Source organism: Antrostomus carolinensis, unplaced genomic scaffold (genome assembly GCF_000700745.2).
Source record: "Antrostomus carolinensis isolate BGI_N321 unplaced genomic scaffold, ASM70074v2 scaffold39546, whole genome shotgun sequence".
NCBI classification, from domain to species: Eukaryota; Metazoa; Chordata; class Aves; order Caprimulgiformes; family Caprimulgidae; genus Antrostomus; species Antrostomus carolinensis.
Window position 1 is genome coordinate 8,867 of NW_010324644.1, and position 7,964 is coordinate 16,830.

The following is a 7,964-nucleotide window of genomic DNA, read 5'->3' on the forward strand; positions in this document are numbered from 1 at the left end:
CAGTGATCTCTAACAACTCTGATTAAGGACATATTAAAACCTTTGATTTTGGCAGGTGTACAGTGCTTCGCTTTGAGTTAAAATAGCTTTAATGTGTTGCTTTCAAGTTGGTTTTTGGTTTGTTTTTTTTTTTTTTTTAAATGTGTGTGTGCATACAGTAGATGGAAATCTGGAAGTCTACAGTACGTGTTTAATAAATTCCATTATAAGAGCACCTCTTATCTGGCCGTACAAGAGCCAGTGTTACTGGTGTGAGAACTAAAGAGCTGTTCTTGCACCACAGGCGTAGATGAGGAAATGTGTTCTTCAGCACAGGACTTGTAGACACAGCCATGCACCCCAGATGGCATGGCTTTCTTCTAAACCTACTTAAAAAAAAAAAATTCCTTTCCTCTTTGTTTGCATATCTCCTTGAAGTGAGACCACCTCTGTTAAGACAGAATGTTATGCCAGAAAGAAAATAAACCGTAGTACAGGCCAGTCAAGATTCCCCAGTAATCCTTGAACTGCGTAAGACAACACTTAGCAAAATAAGAGTGCTTCAAGCACTGGTGGGAGCTTTGAGAAGACAATGCCTTCTGCGCCTCTGTAGTCAGAAAGGGAACGGTGCACAACGCTTTTGACTGTCCTTTTTGCTTACCAGCCGGTTATGTTTTTTCCTGTTCGTGCTTTGTTAGAAGGAGATCAAATAGTGCTTCATTTATCAGTGATCAGACTTAAGAAGCACAAACAGCTCTCTTGTTACAGGGTTCCTTAAAATGCTGTTTCATTGTGAAGTAGTACTTCATGGTCAGCCTCTAGCCATTACTACACTAGGCAGGGGCTTTATCCCATTTAAACACGTGCAGCATGTGTTACACATTCGTATCACGGGTGGGCAGGAAATTTCAAGAACTAAGTTTATTTTGTCGCTCACAAAATAAGTGGGGACGTACCTTGTGTGCCGTCAGCCCTCTAATCCATCTCCATCTGGGACAACTGAGAATTTCAGTGCACTAAAAGAGGTTTTAAACACCTGAGGGATTTTTTTTTATTTTGAAATTTCAGCTTTCTGCTTTTTCCCTAAAAAACCCTATGTCTTAAAAAAGGGCAAAACCCCAACCAACAAGCTGCTTTTAACAGTGGCTACAGCACTTAGTCAATGGCAGAAGGAAGGTCTAATTTTAGGTGAATGTTGGGAGCTAAAAACTTACTTTGAATGAGTGCAGATGTACACCCAAGCAACTACTTTTGGTTCCAGTCAGCCTGGAAGAGACAAGAGTTTAGAACCATGATGCTATGAACTAGATAAAAACTGTTTCATGCAAACTAAAACAGTGGAAAATTTATTTTATTTTATTTTATTTTTTTTAAATTGAGGCTATAGCATGCCAGGGAACTAAGACAGCTGATGTTAAGACATGAAAAATTTAAAAACCAATGTACTAGAAAACTTTGAGACAACATAAGTCTTTATAATAACATGTTTTAAAACTAGATATAATATAGGTGATGTACATAACTGGTGCAGTTGTAGTGCAGAAACTTCTGCTTTACCTACCACCTTTTTATCACACCTAGTTGAATATTTTTTAAGGCTGAACACTTGCCACTAGAAATAATTCCATAATATACACAAGTAATATTAAAATGATGGAAATGATGTTGGAGTGGGGTGTTTTTATGCTTTTATACCTTTACAAGCTGTAATCAGGTATTGTCGCTCTGGAGTCTTTGAAAAGCGTGCTGCTTTTTCTTCCTCAAGTAAGCTGCAAACTCAGTGCTCTGACAGAAATTTCTGATAGGAAATAAGAGAAGTTGCAGGCGTTGTCTGGGGTAATACCTGTATTTGGATTTCTGCATACCAATAGAGCTACTAAACTTTGGGTTTGAAAACCCAGCCCTTGCTGTTTGCAGCTTTGTATTTAAGGAAAGCCATCCGAGCAGTGAATTGCAGAAATAAAATCACACAACTCTTTGGTGAAGTAAGGAAGCTTATTATCTTTTTGCTGGTGATTTTCAGTGGCTCATTTTTTCCAAACAGAATTTTAAACAGAAACATTTTCTTGAACAGAGGCTACTACATGTTGAAGATAGAGAGCGTCTTCCAAATCAGTGTCACTCCCCCACTGGTGGCACTATACCTTACCCACATGAGCATGACCACAACAGTCACTGCCAGTGGCTGGAATTAATTGTCAGGAAAGCAATCAGTGTATTCTGAAATGACTAAGTCCTAAGAAGATAAATTAAAGGGAGAAGAGCCAACGCTGTGTGCCTCACTGGACCAGACCATTCTCTTGTGGTGTCAGCAAGGATCCTGAACCGTGGGATCTGCTTTGAGACAGTTTATCTGTTGAAGTGGCTGGTTAGGTTAGCACATGACATGTGGATATCCAGACATCTTTTTGACATCCTTGCAATCTCACAGCATTATAAATATTTTTTTTTTTTCAACAGACAGACACATTGCAAGCAAAATAGTTTCCTTTCAGGTTAAACTCCCTTATCTCTTGCTAGGTGCTTTCTGTAACAGAGCTTCCAAACTAAACATCAAGGCTTAAAATTTCTGTGCTCAAGTACAAGTCTGTTTCTCATGCCCCCCAAATGTATTTTTTTTAAACTGGAGAATGGATACATATTAACAGCTCAAGAACTTAAAAATATATTTTGTGATGTATAAGCCTAGCAAAATATTTTAAATCAGTGATACTGGAAGGAGGTTATGCAGAAATCCAATTAAACTTATGAAATCCCTATCCTGTTGAAGTATAATTTAAAGGAAAGCAGTGCTGTTTCCCAGAAGTGCTGTGTATAATATTTCTGGCTTGGGAAGAAAGGGTTGGAGTGTGCTATTTGGCTTGAAATCGGTACCAGCTTCCTCCATGGTGTTTTAGTTGAACAGTGTTGACATTCTAACAAATCCCGTGGAAGCTCCCCTGAAGTGGAGGAGTTAGCTGTTTTCTTGCTTTTACAGTGAAATATCTGTTTGATACCACGATCGTGTTCCAGTAACCGAGCCGTACTGCCTTCGTATTTGATGACCAGTGGCATTCTTGGTTTAACACTCTATAGAAGCCCTTAATTGCTGGAGGAAAACCAAATATTTCTGAAACTTTACAGCTACTGTATTTCGCACAATCATTAAAGTAAACAAATCTTACATTACTATGTAGCCAATGAAAACAGGGGATAAAGGGTTCAGTGTCCCTTGTTGTGTATACCTGCTTTTTTAAAAAATAAGTCTTCAACCCTGGGTTTCTCGGCCCTTTAAAGTCAGCGTAGCAAAGAAGTGGGATCACTTCAGAAAATATGTAACGTGAGACTCTTTTTCCCTTGCCGCGGGAACTGAAACCAAATTCTGCTAAATGACAAAAAGCATGTGTATAGGTTGAGAGAGAGAAAATACTACCAGCTAGTTGTTCTTCAGCTTTCTCTAAAGGAGTGAAAATAATCTCCACCTTCTTTTTCTCTCCCCCCTTCCTCCTTGCCCGAAAGGAAAACATTTGAAATTGATTCAGTTCTTAAATATAACTTTCCAACGGAAACTAGCATTACAAACATAGATATTCAGTATTTTACCCCTAGGATTTATTCAAAATAATCCAGGCCTCTGCATTGGCGCTAAAAATACATTTTCCAGTTCTCACTGTTGGCCAAAGCAGGGGTTAAAAGCAGCGTTCTGGCTTTAATTTCCAGTACATAAAAGTAGTGCTGTTAAAACAATCTGTGCCCCTGCGCATCCCCTGCACGCTGCCTGGGTTAACTCGGGTCTGCAGAGGTTGGCCGGCAGGGAGGAGCCGTGCCGTTCTGCATGGCGCTGCCTTGCTCTTCCCCTCAGCAGTGCCATTGCTGGGGAGGATTCGTGGCTGTGCCAGGTGGTGAAGTGATCATGACAGTGCTGTGAGTTGTGAGATAGTGTCTCTGGGAAGCTGGGTCCCCTGAGTTTGGTGGTGTCTCTGGCCGTTGGATTCAGCATTGACTTGGAAGCCGTAGCGCACAGCAAGGCACAGGGTTCACCGCTGCACCGACTGCTGGCGGTTCCTACGCCAGGAGCCTTCGTATCACCTTCTGATGCTGCTTGCAGGTTAAAAAAAGTTTTAACAGGGGGCAGAGGTTTTGTTTGAACTCAGACGGGGTCAGGTACCACCTACGTGGGACAACTTTGAGACTGCTTTTCCCGTACAGTGTAGTGTGACACATGGTGAAGTTTCACATGCTTCAGTACCACCTCAACGCCAAGTTTGGAAACTGTGATTTTAATCTCCTGGTCGCCATTCCAGTCTGGTTCAGTCTGGATGCTCTGAGGCTTTTGTTCAACAAGTGCTATTTCCCCGACCTCTTTATCATTTCTCTTATTCCCCATGTAATTCTGCAAAATGGACAAGCAAATGTTTGGAACATACAGAGGCCTGACCGTATTAAGCTCTCTCTGGACAGTTAGAGTGGGAGGATCACAAGATCGTGAGTTTAACATCAAGTATAATATGACAGTTTTAAGAAGAGTTTGAAGCTAATATGAGGGAAGAGGGGAAAGAAAGGAGAAAAAGAAAGAAATAAACTGGCTTTACATTAAGGTGCTTTGAATGAAGGAGTAATGCTTTTGTGCAACCTCTGTGTGTTCATGTGTGTTTTAACACAGAGGGTTCACGGCAGATCTCCCCAGTGATATGCCAGTGGATCAGCAACACAGTCTTTTAGACTTCATTAATAACCCAATTTCAATACAGTAAAGATGATGCATGTACTGCAAAAAGATCCCTTGCTGAATAAAAGACCTTTCCTGTCATTCTGCCGTGAAGTCCAAGTGTGTTATCTCAACTGGTATCTTGGATGTTAGAAAAGCTTTATGAACTGGGTTTGAATGAAATCTGTATTTTAACCTATAGTATATGTTGCATGAAGCAAAAACCAGTCGTATGGAGTAGACCATTCCAGTCTTCAGTCAGTGTCAGGCAGAGTAAATTCAACTATGATAAAAATCTGTAATAATTTACGTTATTATTTGCCATCTATCAAATAATTTTTAACTCTGCAAGAGGTGATGCCAGGCTCTAAGTTTGTTTTTCACGGAGGATGATATGTTTCCACTGTGATTTCAATAAATCTCGGTCACCATTAATGCAGAGAGGTGGTTGGTTGGCTGGGTTATTAGTTTTCCTCGTAGAGATCTGGTTCTGGTTGTGACTGTGCTGACAACATGAAGTCACTTCCCCATTGTGAGCAAAAGGCTGATTCTGCTCTTACTAGTAGACGGGAAGTTACTAGTTAGTTGATCAGAAGAAGCAGTAGAAACTCCCAGACAAAACCAGTTTCATAATTTCATCTGAATGATAATTTAGTGTCTCTGAAGAAATGTTTTTGAGTTTCTCAAATGGTGTTCTCTGCATAATTGCTGCAGAACAAACAGTCTGATTGCAGAACACTGGCTTCTGTCCTTCCGCATGCTTGTGTGATGGTAAAACAGGGAAAAGTAGGTGTCACGCCACAGTGCTATATGACTGAGACTGTGATGGTAAAGGTCTGAGACCAATGGAGAGGGAGAAGACCTGTGAGATATGTTGGAAAGGACTTTTTGGAAAGCTCAGCCTTGGTCTGATTCTGCTCCAGATAAGCCTACTGCTGAGTGCTTTGATAAACTCTGTTTTCTTTCTTTTTGCCAATTCAGTCAAGTTAATATAAAGGATAGAGACAGCAATCGACTTTCCCAGTTGAAAGGTGTTTTTGTCAACCAACGTTAACCAGTAGCCTATAAATAGGTAATCTTAGCCTATTTATTTATACGAAGCTTGCTTGTATGGTGACATCATGTCCATACCAGCTTCTGAGCAGGTGTATGTACATGTTTAAAGTTCTGCTTTCACACAGAAGTCATCTTGGCTTTGTGGCTTCATGTTTCTCCCATTTCAACAAACAAATCTATAAATTATAGGCATGCTTAAAATACCCCATTTATATTTCTAAAATGGGTGAATGCAAATATTTTGGGTGCTTGGGCTGATGTATTCAAGACTAGCTGGATACTTTGAAGTTGTATTCTGTATATCTACAGAGCTGCTGTAACACAAGTTTTCAAAGGTGCCATGCTCCCCTTAGGTCGGTATAGACTGATGGAGACAGCAAGCACTTGCCACCTCTAAAATATGGCTATTTAAGCACCTGATTGTAGACATTCAATTCTGAAAACAAGTGCTTTGGTCTTTCAGCTGCTTTCTCTTATATATGTAGCTAGCCCAAACCAGGATACCGCAAGTTTTTATTGCCCCTGACATTTTAGAAAGTACTATCCCTCTTGTGTTTGTAACACACTGTGCCCCTTTCTTCACACATCAGAAGCTCTTGACCAGATCTGCACACTACAAAGAATCTTTATAGAAATCTTCCTTCCCATTTTTGACCTCTTAAAAAAAGCTCTGTATAACTTCATTGGGTACATTTGTAAAAGGTGCGAGTGTAAGAGACGAACTAGGCTGGGTTGTCACGTGAGACTGTTTTTTTTCCTGCTCCCTCTCATATTGAGATGAGTGTAGGGGAGCGTGTTTTAGCCTCATGCAGTTTCTTTACCTCCGTGCATTTCTGTACCTTAGCTTTGTATGTTTCAAATTTTCTTACATTTTACCAAGGAATTAAATCACAGATCCAAGAACAAAATTTGCTTAAAAAACAAAGGAGCTGTTAATTTGGAGTCTACTGAGTAGAGCTGTGAATAATAATAATAATTAGGAAACGTCAACTCCTATTTTGTCATTTATTTCTTCTTTAAATCAAACAGCAGTGCCATTCAATATGTAATGGCATCGGTTTTCTCCCAGAGGGTGGCAGCTGACAGTCTCCTGTTCTCTGTGCTCCGTTTCAGGTGAGAAACCGTACAAGTGCACGTGGGAAGGCTGCGACTGGAGGTTCGCTCGCTCGGATGAATTAACGCGCCACTACAGGAAGCACACGGGGGCGAAGCCCTTCCAGTGCGCTGTCTGCAACCGCAGCTTCTCCCGCTCCGATCACCTGGCTCTCCACATGAAGAGGCATCAGAACTAAAGGCTGGACTTGTCCTTGAGGCTGTTTAGTATCTATGCAATTTCGTATTGACTCTTGACGTACAACTAAAATGAGTTTAATTTTTGAGTATGGGTTGTCCATATAAAAGGAATCTCAAAAGAAACTGGAAATGTATATTTTGTATATTTATGCAGAAAAAAAAGAAGACACTGTATCACAATACCAGAGTGTTTGGTCATTTGTTTGCTCTCATGATGTATATGGCTTTAGTCAGCAGGTTTCATCTCTTTACAAGTATTAAGTCTCGACACATTGCAGCTTTATACTTTTTTTTTTTCCTCTTGTGGTGTTTTGACCAAAGCACTGTCATTATTGTGGCAATGTTTAGTAAACGAATTAATGAGAGGCTGCAGATGAATGAACACAGTGGAAAAGCCATTAATTGCAATCTGTCAGGTTTTTACTGGACATATTTAGTACTTGTGGGGTTTTTTTTAAATGTTAAGTCGTTCTGTGGAGATAAAGGACATAGAAAAAATTATAAACAGCCATAGAACAAAACATTTTGTTCTGTATGTTGCATGTTTGCTATGACAAAGATTTTGTAAATATGCAAATCAGCTTTTTAGGTTTAATACAAGAGTTTTCTAAGAACCATCTGCAAAAAAACCAGTTGTTTTACAACATGGCACATTTACAAAAAAAGGCATTTAAATACCTCTGTAAACAGTACCAACTTAGCTTCATTTTTCTTAAGAGAAATAAGCTAAGCATTCAGATGTTTTGTACCTATTAACTCAAACGGTGTGCACTGAATATTCAAAGCAGGATTCTGTTTTCAAATTGCTTAAAAGGGCAAAACGTAGAATGGACTGTAAAGTCAATGTTGGAAGCTTAAATAACGGGGATAGTTACAAGGAACACAGGATGTTAAACCTCTTACTATAAGCTAAACTTAGTATCACTTTAAAAAGAAGGATTTAGGATGC

General features: G+C 39.8%; 1 protein-coding gene across 1 annotated transcript in view; it reads left to right on the forward strand.

Moving 5' to 3' along the window:
- Positions 1 to 7,638, forward strand: part of KLF5 (KLF transcription factor 5) — a 15,306-nt gene extending 7,668 nt beyond the window's left edge. The window contains exon 3 of the mRNA XM_010171001.1: positions 6,836 to 7,638. Coding sequence (XP_010169303.1) covers positions 6,836 to 7,014 — 179 coding nt within the window. The 3' untranslated portion in view covers positions 7,015 to 7,638. The remainder of the gene's footprint in view (positions 1 to 6,835) is intronic.
- Positions 7,639 to 7,964: the final 326 nt, after the last annotated feature.